Genomic DNA, 14978 nt, shown 5'->3' with positions numbered 1-14978 from the left:
CGTCAATTTCATCATCTTATTGATTTTATTTGCTCTCATTTTTCTTCCTGCCATTCTTTTTTCGCTTGAAATCCGCCTGTGTTGCCTTTAAGCTGCAACCAAACGCCAACCAGAATTGCTGATCGCTTGGAAACGCGGCTACTAGTGGGAGGATAGTTTCAGGTAACCCGTGACAGCGAGAGTCACAGTTTGCTTCTAGCGCTGAAACTGATTTTTTTAAATTATTTATTTTACCCTTCTTTTTGAGTTTGCTCGTAGAGATTAGCTTTCTGATCGCTGTGAACAAGAAGATTGATTTCGGTTCTGCCGCAGATTGTTGACCGCCGTTTTCTCGGTTACATTTCACATCACGAGGTTGTGGCTAGGTTAGGACAAGAGTTTAAATTCAGGGCTACAAATATCTCCCGCAGTTCGGACCTTGATCGTTAAAACCAGACGTCGACAGAGCGTCTTGCATTTCTGACATACCTCGCGGCGACCACTTCCAACATTGCTGTGTATGTACATGAACAGCATGTGTGAAACGACCACTACATTACTTCAGTGTCACACGATGAGCAAGCTGTTTCTTCCATTGGTGGCGGGCCCAAAGGCGCAGCTGTTGTTGGGGCAGGTATGATAATTGCTGCCCGCCAGGTGCTGGCTGTGCCGTGTGGGCAGCTGCCGCCAACAGGTGCTGCAGCAGCAGCAGGCAGCTGGCGGAACACATCACTGGCTCCCAGAGCTCTGACTGCCTCAAGGTAGCCGCCCGCTAGGCGCGCACCGAACCGAGTCCGGCGTGCGACGGCGGGCAGGCAACCCTGTCAGCTGTTTGTTCTGTACCCACATAAAGGAAGCCCACAAGATCACTCAACAAGGTTGCTGCGAACTTGACTTCCACCACGAGAATCATCTTAAAGAGCTTGCAGAATGCAATACTTACGGAATGCGTAAAAGCTACAGTTTTAAAAACATTTTGTTGCTGCAGATAAAAATATATTACCAAAAATCACGACACACTTCAAGCATGCCATTCGTTAAGTACCTCTGTGCGAAATTTAATAATGCAACACGACAGTGACAAAACAACTGTTCGATGTTGCCAGTTAAGGTCGAGCCGTACAGTCAATGATTATAAAATAATTTACTTTGTGTTTGCACAGTATGTCGATCTAAATCGACGTACACACTGCGCAAGCCAGCATATGGTGAATGACGGAGAGTACTTCGTACCACTGCAAGCAAGTACGATCCTCCAGCTTATCTAATCGTTCCTTCCAGGTCCCTATGCGAAATCTGCGATGTCAGCAATAGAATTGTACTGTAGTCAGACGGAAAAGCCGTTTCTCTTCTTTCTTTTTGCATGAAACACTACTGAGACAATTTAGACTCCGCAATACTCCCGTGTTGATTGAAAAGATCTAGCTGTACGACTCTGAATTGCTTCCATCTCTACCTTCAATCCGACCTGATGCGAATCGAACATAGGAGCGGTACTAAATAATGGGTCGCACTATTGTTCTACCAGGACACCCGCGATTGTTTAAAGAATCGAAATCCCACGTACATCCGTGTTGTTATTTTATCTGTGCGATAATATGTTTAATACGAGCCCTGCATTTGTCTTAAATAATGTAAGCGAAAAAACTGTCAGAAGAGAGTTCGCAATATATATAGTGACTGTGTATGTTTGGATGGATGTGTATATATATATATATATATGAGAGACCAATCTCATTCCCTTGTAATATCTTGCTCCAAATCGCGTATATATATATATATATATATGAGAGACCAATCTCATTCCCTTGTAATATCTTGCTCCAAATCGCGTATATATATATATATATGAGAGACCAATCTCATTCCCTTGTAATATCTTGCTCCAAATCATTTTTTTTTTCAATCCTCTGCAATTAAACTCTTGGTATCCTAATCATTCCAACTCCATGTCACACACTAACACTTCCCTTTCCCCTCTTCTCCTTCACCACACACAGTCTCAGTGTACTTTTCCGCAGATAGTCGACCCATCCTACGTGCACTGTCTCTCTTTCTTCCCGCACGCCTCACACTTCGCGTTTTGACGCAGTGAGAGCGTTCAGAACAGCCATCTGACGCCCGCCTTGTTTGTTTGTGCAGAGAAGAACGGGGTGCCGGACATGAAGACGCCCGTGGCGCGCAAGCCGGCGTCCCGACGCTCGGCGCCGGTCGCCACCCCCGCCAAACCGCAGCCTCTCAGGGGTGAGTACCGCCACCAGCTCTGCCGACGCTGCTGTAATATACTTCGTCTGTTTGCTTGGTAGTTCGCGCTATTGTTCTGCAGAATAACGACGTGCAACACAAGAACACTTGCCGTGCCATGGTGTGGAGGTGGATTTGAAAAATGATTCTACAAGATGGTTAAGAGTTCAGAGTCATCTGAACGTCAAAGTGAAACAGTAGCAGTTCATTGCGCTTTAGCATGTTGTGATGAAAATGAGAGGAAATATGTGAAATATGATACTGCTCGCCGTACTGGAGTCGGCGAAAGAAGTGGAGGAATTCTCACGACTCGCTAACATGTCATGTTAGGGCCGCTTTTGAAGGATCATGACTTGATACAGTGTTTATATGTTCTTTCGTTGAAGCTGCCAGTTTCGTCAGACCGACGATAGCCAGGACATGAGCCCTGCAATTGTCTTTTCGTTATGGCTGAAAGTATATCGTCGGATAAGTTGTGCTTTTAATAGAGTGAGACACAGCTACTGTGCCTAATCGTGATTTTTCAAAAAATATTTAAAATCTGTAACATATAGCCTCCTTAAAATAATTACATATAAGTGTAGCGTAATGGGCGAACAATACACACATTCTCTTACTTCTCTAATATTGGAATCAATTTTCGGCTTTGTGTTCGCTTCTGAAATAGTGTATCTGGATATATAGAACACTACTTTCCATGTAACGACATCCATCAGTTAGGATGTTGTTTGTGCCCGTTCTTTAGTTTCATTGCTATGAACCTTGTTTTGTTGCTGTGACTTTTCTTCGTGTGACGCCATTCCAGAGTAAATGCGAACATGTATCATCGCAGTCATATAGTTTGCATGTGACTTTCATCTTTTTCACTTGAACGAAAGTTTGTTACTTGCCTCAGCACCGTCAGATCGCCTCCATTAGACGTTAACTTGAATGTGGAACGTTGTTACTAACACTGCGACGTGTGCTGTCATGCAGCGACCCGTAGCGAAAACCAACTTGTTGAATCTCCGTAGCCCACTCTACGACTGCGAGGCATTAATAGTCGCACACATCCTTTTAGTCTTCCTTGCCAATGGAAACCGATATACGGCAGTATCAGTTCTTTTCATGGTCTGAACGTCTGACTTGAAGAGTTGAGTGGCGCAAGATACATTGTGGAACATACATTCGGGAATATTAGTAACGTTCGTGGCATAAAACAATATTTACAATGTGCGAAGGGTCATAATCAATATGTTTTGATAAATTAGAACTTCCTTTCCATTGTTGACGCAATTATTTCTTAACGACAGCCCAGGTGCAAGTCCAAATCCTCTAAAATACACGTACATAAAGGAATTGTATAGTCAAACGTAGCCGGTATCGACATTAACAAGTAATTATTTTTTGGAATAATGACAAGAGGCGACGGAAGATAATCCACTACTGTTGCTTCAGTTTCGACTCGGTAGCGTCCTCGGTGACGTGGGGTTGACGGCTTGCTCGCAGACACGGGGTGCCTACGAGCAGTGTGTCCACATTGGGGTCACCTTCGGTTCGCCTCGGTTCGTTTGTTTGTCTCGTTGCCGTGAGAGACGACTCGGACGATCGACCTGCCCGCCTGTTGACCTAGAGCTGGCCGAGTTCCCCGTCAATACACACTCCAGATAGGAAATTTACTGCACCTACAACGTAATGCTTCAGCGAAAACTGTCGAGTTACACCAACACCGAAAGAGTTAGTTATTAATTGCAGTCCACATAGGTACAGTATGTTTCGATGTTTCATAAGGTTTTTCGTGTGTGTGTGTGTGCGCGCACGAAGCTGAATTGACGACTACATCTCTACAACTATGTTTTAACGACTGACTCAGAGCTGTCTGCATCGCATGCTTCGAGCTGTTGGCTTGGCTGCTTTCGCTATCGGGGTTGTAAGCAGACGTCAAAGCTATGATCATACGGAACGTGACAGCTGATGCTGACGAAGATCGGGGAGGGCCTTCGGCATCACAGCGGGGGATTTCCCGTTGCGACACGTTCCCGTGCTCGAACAAGGCATTAAATTGTCCCGGATGTCGCGAATGTGCTATGAAATGTTTACCAGTACTGTGCGGCATTGCTTAGACAGCTTCATAGCTTGAACCGAGGAGATGACGTATAGGGACACAACTTGCAAAGATGGAGTGCCGTAAGTTGCGATTTTTATATTACAAAAAGCGAACATGAAAATACGCTGTTTCAAGGCACCGACGTACCACATACGCACACACAAAAAACGCATAGTTATGGGTATTGTTTGTCATAACGTCGGGAAACGGCACGTCAGCGTTGCTACCATGTCTGTAAGTACGAAGTCACACTAATACGACGGGGAGACAAACCTGTCACTCGACCTTGACGTCTAAGTAGACTGAAGATTTCAGTGTAGCTCGTATTTTATACGAACAGTTAAGCAGTGTGGCCTATTTCATCCATCATCAGACCAGCAAAGCCATAAGTCGGGTAGTAAACAAAACTAGATGCATTCAGTAGTCACTAATGAAAATGTTACTATTTAAAAGTTGCTACTAGCAAGAATGGAATTAGCGACACGGCAGTTAGACACAAGCGGCTCTATTAAAATGCTAGGAATGTTTCATATTTATCCTCGGTCTGCCGGAGTGGCCAAGCGCTTCTAGGCGCTACAGTCTGGAACCGCGCGACCGCTACGGTCGTAGGTTCGAATCCTGCTTCGGGCATGGATGTATGTGATGTCCTAGGTTAGTTAGGTTTAAGTAGTTAAGTCTCATAGTGCTCAGAGCCATTTGAACCATTTATCCTCGCTGGATAATTTTTGCAGTCGATATTTTTTTCTCGAGTGTTACTGATAAATGCGTGACAGTACTTTAGGAAAGTGGTCTGAGCACTGACGTTCAAATCGTACAAGTATGAAGGAATTCGAAGGACCGCACTGTGGATTACCCACCCCCGTCGGCGGGAACTGCCATTTATATGTCCGCCCAGTCATCCAGTTTAGGTTTCCCAAATACGAGGCCTATTTGGGAAAATCTCCGAACGGTCGCCGAATTAAAACTCCAGTGAAAATGCAGTGAAGCTCGGCGCGGATGTGTTGGGGAGTGTGTCTCGCACGCTCGTCTATCGCCCCACGTCGCACTTTTCAGTTCCGAGCGCACAGTGAACACGTAAAGATACCTACAACAATAGTGCTCCCACCAAGAGTGAAGTCCTGCTGAGAGCCGCCTCCTGATTCATGCAGTCCACGTATCGTAACTGTCACACACTTCCGTCTTTGACAATCCTCGACCACATGCTGCAGGTGGAACGACGATACTCCTGAGGCTTTCCCCATGCGAAGTGTTCGATGCCCCACCGTACAGCTCAGACTGGACTCCCTCTGATTTTCATCTCTCTGTTCACATCAGCCGCTGGCCACGAGGACAGCATTTTGACACAGGCAACGCAGACCAGCGTAGGAAATTTGCAGAAGTCGCAGGCGGCTGTCTTCTATGACGGCATTGGACGGTTGGTGCCACGCTACGATGAATATTTCGGTGTAGGGAAGTAGCTGCAAGGTGTAGCTAAATGTGGCGAATAAAACATTTCTTATTTTCGCTGTGGTTTCCATTGCGCGACCCGTCGGAGGTCGGAAAAAAGCCCTCCTATTTGTAAGACAAGAAGACGCGAAGGTTCGTTTGATGACGACACGGGAGGCTTCTTTCCCTGTCCTCGCCCCTAAAGAGACCGCGTGGTTCGCCTCTAGTGAGGTGGTAGTCGAAAGGGTGGCAAACTCGTAGTCTATCTTTCGTCACCTGTCAAAAGTGCAGTGCGTGCTTACTCATCGCTGCGTCCGTATTCGGGTGGAGTACGGTAACGGCGTCCGTGTAACGCTGGTAGCCGGACCGGGGCCCTGTCAGAAGCGGCGTGTGTACTGTGTGTGGTGGAGGCGCGGCCGCTCGGCTGCAGAGGAGAGGTGTGCAGTCAGGTGCCGGCAGCCAGCCAGCGAGCGCGGTCGGCAGACGCAGCGGCCGTAACGGTGCCCCAGCCATAGCCCGGAGCCTCTGGCCTCCATTCCCGGCGTGGGCGGACACCGCCTTCCCACGGGCGACGCCGCGGGACGCTCGGTCTGCCCTACTACTGCGGCGCCTTTCCAGGACACACCGCTCCCTCTCTCCTCTGGAGCTGCTACGTCTTCCGACAGCTACTGCCGCCTTCTCCTTTGATAACGATCATTCTTGAAAGTATTCACTCGTGAGCCATTAGTTGCAGGTATTAAAATTCACCTCTGATGCACTGTTTCTTCTTAATTCTCAAATTAACCCTACATCTTCAGGAATTTGACAAATAGCACAGTTGGTAAACAGTAAATCAGTGGCAGTTCAATATACAGAACTTCACCGTCAAGATCGAAAAAAGAAAATGTGAGAAACTGTGAAAGGAAATGGGCACTATAAAAATATACCACCTCAGGAAAACCACACCATATGGTAAAAAGCCATAAAATAAAAGTCCACTGATGATACTTCAACTGCATTGAAACATGTTTGGGATAAAAAAAACAAAATTGTGTTTTGCTAAAGGCGGACCCCATTCAAAAACGTATGTAAATACCACCACATTAAATTTTGTTTTGGACAGCCTATCTATCAGTTCAGGTATGTCATTTTTGATTGGCACACACGCCTTTAATGTATTTATATTGGACTTACGTTGTCCTCCAGAAAACTGAACGAAAACGCGTTAGGCATCGAATGCTTACATTTGTCAACGTGATTCAGTTCAATCAATTATTGACCGATAGTGCCGTAACGAGCCTAGATAAAAGCCATACACAGGCTGCCCCTTCTAAGGGTCGTCAGGCGCATTTTCTCTGATGCTTTCGCAAAGTGTAATTGGAGCCAGCCCGAACAGATACTGCACGTCACGTCTTTCATGCGACTCCCAGCGTCGATGGAAAGCGTAGGTTTGTTTCACGTTCCAAAGAAAATATATTTCATTCTGAATTTTACGTGCTCATCCCACAGAGCGGTTCCAAATTACTGTAGTGATATACTTGTTTTATCGATGCGTATTGACAGTAGCAGTAAGACATGAGTAATAACCCACCAAGCATCAAAGCTGCTCAGCTGCTGCAGGAAGACGAGGTTATTCTTCGTGTTTCAGCGTCCCTGTTAACACATATCAATAAAGCGAATATCGTACTCGACTAATTCGAAACGGCTCTGTCGAATATAACGTAAAACTCCGATTCAGGAACGGATAGTTTGTAGCGGGAAACGCTTTCCGTCGACGCACCGCATGAGAGAAGTAATGAGCAGAATTTGTTTGAGCTGACTGCAGCCTCACAGTGCAAGAACGAAATGGCAAATATTGGATAAAACGATAGAGAAAATGCACCTGAAGAGCTACAGCAGACATACCTGGCATAAGCTCATTGGATTTGTTTTACCCATGTTTACGGTTGCTGTGTTTCAGTGCTCATATCACTTGATAACGTCAAAGTCCACATTGTAATTGTCGGATGATCAATGTATATATGCAGTCACGTGGTACATGTGGTCATTAAAATACGACTCCTTTAAGCTGCACACAAACTTATTCTTTTTCTGTTAACGGTCGGGAACTAGTCATCATCGTGGAACTTGCTGTGGCATTAGCTGCATCCAGGCAGGTAATATATACACTGCTCAGCAGCATCAATTTAGATTTGTCACAAGCGACTTGTAACACAACCGAATACGTTCATGGTAACAAGTTGACAGTAGAATGTGGAATTGGCTGTTACTGTATATTTACATGATCATTTTTCCAAGTTATTATGCAGCATAATTGGATAGTAGGGTGGCGCTAATGAATGCCATTGGAAGATTTCTTAATGTGGCCTACTTTGTGCACATTGGCCAAAGAATAAGTATTTCTGCGACGCTTACAGTTGAATATTACTCAGAAAAAGTAGTTAATGAAACTATGATGCGACAAACGTCCAGAAATGTCATTCTATATGTTGCGTGGTAGGTGCAATACTTTCCCATCACGGACCTCGTAACTGGAGGCTGGTAACCTATCTTATGACATGTATCTATACGTTTCACAGTCAGATTTTTGAAAACGGGCGATTTATATTTCTTCGTCGGTAGAGACACAGCCGTGTGTAACTTTTAATAATGCACATTCTGGAAGACGCGAATTTTATTCACTGTAAGATTTTCAGTTATCACCTCCAGAAGATAAATATATGTAATTTCCGTTTTGTTAGCACACGTATATGTATGCATTTCCTGTGCACATTGAAATCGGCTCGCCACAGCACCGTATCATGCCGATGGGGTGAGACGAGGGGAAACGCTGCGACCTGCTCATAAGGTGCAGATGGGCAGCGGCTTTCTGCTTCGACTACCCTAGCGGCGTGCCACGCTTATGTGGCGGGAATATTTCAGTGCTTATTAGGGCAGCAGGCGTGCAACGACCAGACAACAAACAAATACGATTACGTAACTTTGTTTTTCCGACACTATTCCCAGAACTTGATGACTACCGTAGGTCTCACTGTGACGATGTTCTGATTCAAACGTCGACTGACGTTAATGTGCTAGGAAGTACTCAACGTCCACTGCCTGACAAAAGTGAAGCACCAATTTATTGGCATGATGTTGCAGCTTCCTCCTCCCCCCCCCCCCTCCGTTTTGTGGCGAGAATGCATGCAGTGATCCGGTTGGTAAGGGTATCATAAAGCCGTTATATACATTCCTCCTCTGAGGCAAGCTGTCGCAACTGGGCCTTGATTTCGTGGGTAATGCATCTGGAACTGAATTGACGTCAGAGTTTGTCCCATCCATCTCATGTTGGGGACATCCCATCCATCTTATATCGGGGACAGATCTAAAGTTCTTGCTGCCCAAGGGATTACCTTAACATCACCCAGACAGTTCATAGAGACACGTGCCGTGTGCGGAGAACCGTTGTCCTGTTGTAAAATGGCACCACGATACTGTTTCGTGAGAGATAACACGTCAGGACCCAAGATGGTCGTGACATGCCTTTGTGCCGTCAGAGCTACCCCGATCACTACCCCCCGTGATCCGAAGTGACACCAGTGGCTCCCCATACCATAGCGCCAGGAGTAATAGTGGTGTGCTTCCTCAAAATGTTGGAAGAATGGGACTTCTGCCGAGCTCACCGCCATAATCGCCGGCGGCGTTCATCCGGGGTAGTGCAGAACCGCGATTCACCGCTGAACACAGTGCGACGCCGTTCATCAGCAGTCCACGGCACCTTTCCAGACGCAGCCGTTTGGGTTGCGGCGTTAACAGCAGACGACGCGTGGGACGGTATTTACGCACTCTGGCTGCTGTAGGGTGAGGTGCAGCCTAGAGGTTGAGGCTACGCAGGTAGAAAGTAAGGGGCCACGCGGAGTGGGCAGTGGCAGCGGCCGTATGCGCGTGGCGGCGTGTTGCGTGCGGAGCAGGACGCAGTGCGTGCCAGATCCGAGGCCGCGGTCGCAGCCGTGCGGGAATGCCGCCGCCTTATGTGGAACACGGGCGCGCGCGCCGCTTCCGCCCTCGGCGGCAGTGTGTGCTCCGACTGCCTGCAGTCCAACCATCCTCGCCGGTTAACTTCCTAACCTGGGATGCGGCAAAAAAGAACAACTTGAAGGTTCTTAACCGTACGTCACAACAGCCGCCTACGAGTAGTAGTCTCGTGGACTTTCAGAGCAGGGTTTGACACACAAAGGATTGCAGGAATAACCGCACGGGTCTGGTCTTGAGTAATGTCAGATGAATGACATGTTGTAGTGTTGATGATCGCATCGACAACGAAGAAATTGAACAAAAGCTCTGGGTCAGTTTCACAAGTATGGGGCAGAGGAAGAGGGAAACTGCTTACTTTAGGAAGCGTAAAGGCATTCGCTATTAGTGATTTACGATACCACGGAAAAAGGAACACCATGGCCGGAAAAGAAATGGAAAGTGTCTCCTCAGTGCACTCGTTGTTAACTGAGGCTACTCTCACAAGTGGTAGCGGTTTCACGATGATTATGATCGGTTTGTGGGGCGCTCAACTGCGCGGTCGTTAGCGTCCGTACAAAGTCCCAATGTTTACGCAGTCCACGTTTTACACAGTCCAATCAGTCGCTGTCACGAATGATGACGATGAAATGATGAGGACGACGCAAACACCCTGTCCCCAGGCAGACAAAGTAGCGGTTTGATCAGTATGCTCCCAGATAACGGCAACGAAGGCCTCTGGCATGAATTTACAGATATTGAAATCGTTCTGGAATCGTCTTACCCATTATCGCTGGAGCGCTAAATTCATGGGGCTTTGTCGGCGCTAGCTGCAACGACCGCACATGTCAGTTGACAGAATCCTAGATAGGACTGTAGTCTGAAAACATACGCGTATTTAGTATTCCGCACTCGAGCACTTGTTTGAAATTGAATGCTATATTTCGGACCCTGTGTGTCCGTATTCATTGGTGCTAACATTTCTACGTCGTTTACATACCCGATCATCTGAATCATGTGACACAGTTCTCATCAATCCACCACTTTCCATATTCAAATATCGGTACTGAGCATACGATCAAGTGCATTTCACAAAAAGCTCTTGGACTCTCGTACATACTTTGCACGCAGTAACATTTGGTTTGGCATTTGGCAAGAAAGAAAAGCGGAACTTAAAACAGTTGTAGCCTTAGTATCGTTACACATAGTAAGTGAACCACAGATTTTTTTTTTAAGTAAGCTGCTTCACCTAATTGTAGCCTGTCGAAGCAGGAAGTTAGATTATGTCGTTTGACACATGCATTTTTGCACATAAAACATTAATTCTGTAATTGAAACTTGTACAGAAAAAGGATTCTCGAATCGTGTTCCTCAGGTTTAATACTGTCGCTTGATACATTTGATGATGTCAGGCTTAATTTTTATTTTCATAATTTTTATGGTAGATATTTTTCTTACACTAGACTCCCATAACCCGCTTAAATTAGTATCTTACTAACCCGAGTCACAGGAATAAAACCCCTGCATTCTTTGTGACGAACTCCCTTTTTATTATTAATTTCAGAATTATGCGGTAACTTATCCCTTAGGAAAAAGTAACAGTATAAAAGGTGTTTATTAACTGTTGAATCATGTCGCCGTTGTGGCACTTGAGCAGGTACGTCACCAACCACATCTATGCAAAGAATCTGTCTCAAATGAAGCCAGGAGTTCAACGCTGAGACACGGTGTTAGTAAGCGCTGTACGACAGCAGCCGACAGTGTTCCCGTAGGACAGTTAGGTAGGTCGATAACAGTGATAACAGCACTGTTGAAATTATCGTTCACATTCAGCGCTGTCGTTATTGTTTTATTCTGAAGTACAGAACTCTCACAAATTTTGCAAAGTCCCGTATTTATTCCATTCGACGGCCGTATTAGAAGACAAGACAGAACCTTACGACTTGTACCTCTAGGCCAGGCATCAGTGTCAAATAGCAGTAGATAATTATTGTAGCCACGAAAGTCGGGGATTTGAGTGTGAAGTTGTTAACATAAAAGGCTACTGACAATTATTGTCAAAGAAGCTACATCGATAGCGACTATTTTTAAATGAAGTTGGTACAGTAATTCATCAGGATCACAACTACTAGAATAACGACTGTTTAAAACGTAGTTCGGTATATTTTTGCGCTCGTTTAACTGTGTCTCGATGTCGCCATTGTCTCCTATCTTTGCCGTACTTGGATCAAGGCCGGCTCCTTCGAACGCTTAAGGAGCTGAAAGCAGGTAATGCTCACAAACTACTTCGGCGTGCAGAGGGGACACAGTTGTACGTTGTTCGCTAAATCAGTTACTTGTTTCTGCAGCAGGCTTTCTTTACTGTCTCCGGAAAATTTATCTTGAATCTTTTAATAACGGGCCAATCCAGTCCTCCTTTCCTCTCAAGCCATAGGTCGTCAAAGGTAAATCTCGTGGAGCAGTTGGGACATGGTAGATGTTCTACGTCCTGTACTTGCCTACAGTCGCGCTTTTATTCTAATGCGATTCAGTGTTCTCTAAATCTTCCAACTTCATGCATTGTCGCTGAACATCTCCTGTAAGGCGAAGAATCTGTTGGGGGGGGGGGGGGGGGGGATTTAAATCTACTAAGTCCGCGTCAGTCGCCGCGCATGGAGTGACGCTGATCGAAAATATTATTTTGTACAATCATGTGCAATTCTTCTGCACTCAGAATCTGAAAACTCGGCTGCTTTATATATAGCTTTCAGAGTGTTTTGGTTTCATGCTTCCTGTTGTTAGCCTGCATGTGTCATTTAGATTAGTATGGACTTTCTTTGTATGTTCGGATATGCACCGTTTTGTGCGTGCATATTCCGCTGTAGAAAAGCAAAGTCCTTGGGCAGTTGTCCTTAATGCAGTTTGTCTGGCTTCCCATTTACTATTCATTTGTTCCTTAAATATGACGATCCTGGCGCCAATCCTTTGGCGGATCTTTTCGCGGTGGAATTTGCATGTCAGTGCTGTGCAGTCGAATCAGCAGGGTTTACAGTGTTGCTGCTTAATTATAGGCTGTGTAAAATAAGTCGACGGTAAGTTGGTGTATATGTCTGTATGTTAGTGGGTTGGCGTGAACTTCGGAGTGTCAGCTGTATTTTTTCTTTGAATAAACACTGTGGTCGAGCCACGAGGTGTCCGCTATTGCAGGGCCGGAGAAGGAAGTCCTCTGTGCGCATGCGCAACACTAGAACAGTAATAGCTAAGTGCTAGCGACAAATACCAGCCCATCTCGCTGTTAGGCGGTAATCTAGTCCACGCTGTGGCGTCGGCACCAGATTACGTGGCCACGAATTGTTTACTCGTCCTGGGGACGCTTGTAGTGTTTGGAAAGACATTGCAAAAAGTAGATTACTGGAACCTGACGAGATGACTGGTACAGGTGACGTAAAGCGATTGAAGACGTACCTCCAAATATTCCATACAGACATTGCTGTAGTTGACAACGCTCCACACCGCACGGTTCGAAGAAATGAAACTCCCATCCTTGTTTTCCTCAAAGAAAATAATTTGTCGTTGTAGTTGTAAACAATGCAGCAGTGATAAGAAGAGATGACAGAGAAAGAAATTCTAAAGGCATCCTAAGCACGTGTGCACTTTGGACTGTACTTTTCAGCAAGAACTCAACAAAGAAGAGCCAAATGGCGTTGTGTTTAGCACACTGGACTCACTTAAAATCCGTATGTGTTTCTTCCGTGGCTTCCCTAAAGTGCTTGAAGTAAATGTAGGAACGTGTTTTTTTTTCAGCTATCAGACTCTCTCTCTCTCTCTCTCTCTCTCTCTCTCTCTCTCTCTCTCTCTCTCTCTCTCTCTCTCTCTCTCTCATCTCGTCGATAGCGGGACGTTAAACCCCGAAGTTCATTGCTGAAAAATTGGATAGTTCCTGTCCTACATCACTCTGAGCTTAGTCCAGTAACAATTATTTGCAATATAACCATACGAGAGAGAGTATCAGAAAAAATGTCAACAACCTTTTGTTGAATATTGGATTGTTAAACGAATTAGACCTGAAAGTAGCGATGAGGAAACATTCCAGGACACCGATGTTTCATCCAGAGAAAACGAACATCGATACGGCAACGATCTATCGATGCAGCTGACAGAATCACGGTTTACAGACATAGACAATTCTAGATTCCGTGATGCACTCAGTAGCAAGCGTTAATGATTGTTCGAGGATCAGTCCCATTTCTTACAAGAATGCGATGTCTACACTAATCTTTGTGAACCTCCAGTTAAATTTAGAATCTGTTTATTGTAGTACACTTTAAGGTACCGACCTAACACCGGTCGAAAATCGCGTAGGTTTTCTTTGTAAGTTGCAATTTTTTCGGCACAGGTCGACATCATGTGTGTTTCAGACAACCGATAATTATCTCAAGAGTCTGGTTCGTAAAATTATTCAAGCATTTTCAAAATTTTTCACGTTTTTGCCATCTTAACCATTAGAATCGAAATGAATACAGTACATACGGTGCATCACGTCAAGAATATTACCTGTTTTACCACTAACAACAACTCGACTAACCTTGGCGTGATATACCCTTTATTTGTTGCATTCACTGAGTTTGCAGGATATGGTGGTAGCCGGAATGCTTAAAATGCCACACGATCCTCCAACTAAAATGCGATTTCGTGGGAATATATATGCGATACCTCAAGTATTCTCCTCCTTGTCCAAGAAAAAGGCTCGCACAGTCATTTAGTAAGTTGCTCTTTTTTTAGAAAAGCTACAGTGTCCTCGATAATCGTTTTATTTTTGCCATCATTACTGTTCTATTTAGTATAGATTCGGGAGGTGGCAGTGAAAATTTCTAAAGGCTGTATCCAGGAGGAGGAGGAGGAGATTAGTGTTTAACGTCCCGTCGACAACGAGGTCATTAGAGACGGAGCGGAAGCTCGGGTGAGGGAAGGATGGGGAAGGAAATCGGCCGTGCCCTTTCAAAGGAACCATCCCGGCGTTTGCCTGAAGCGATTTAGGGAAATCACGGAAAACCTAAATCAGGATGGCCGGAGACGGGATTGAACCGTCGTCCTCCCGAATGCGAGTCCAGTGTGCTAACCACTGCGCCACCTCGCTCGGCTGTATCCAGTTATTGTTGATTCTATAATAAGCAGCGAGAGCTAGTGAAATAATTGGCGCAATATTGGTGACCCAATAATCAAAGACAGTAGTTGGGGAAGAAGAAACAATGTTTGTGTAAAAGTGACCTGCACACCCCATACTATTACGATCTGC

The 14978-nt window shown here is 45.4% G+C and overlaps 1 protein-coding gene across 1 annotated transcript in view; it reads left to right on the top strand.

Annotated features, from left to right (window-relative positions):
* The window catches only part of LOC126277972 (treacle protein-like), a 1047714-nt gene that overhangs the window by 894727 nt on the left and 138009 nt on the right, over nucleotides 1-14978 (top strand). The window contains exon 12 of the mRNA XM_049977624.1: nucleotides 2122-2223. Within this exon, the coding sequence (XP_049833581.1) occupies nucleotides 2122-2223 (102 nt within the window). The remainder of the gene's footprint in view (nucleotides 1-2121; nucleotides 2224-14978) is intronic.

The sequence above is a fragment of the Schistocerca gregaria genome, chromosome 6 (assembly GCF_023897955.1).
Source record: "Schistocerca gregaria isolate iqSchGreg1 chromosome 6, iqSchGreg1.2, whole genome shotgun sequence".
Lineage (NCBI taxonomy): Eukaryota > Metazoa > Arthropoda > Insecta > Orthoptera > Acrididae > Schistocerca > Schistocerca gregaria.
This window is presented reverse-complemented; position numbering and strand designations above follow the sequence as displayed.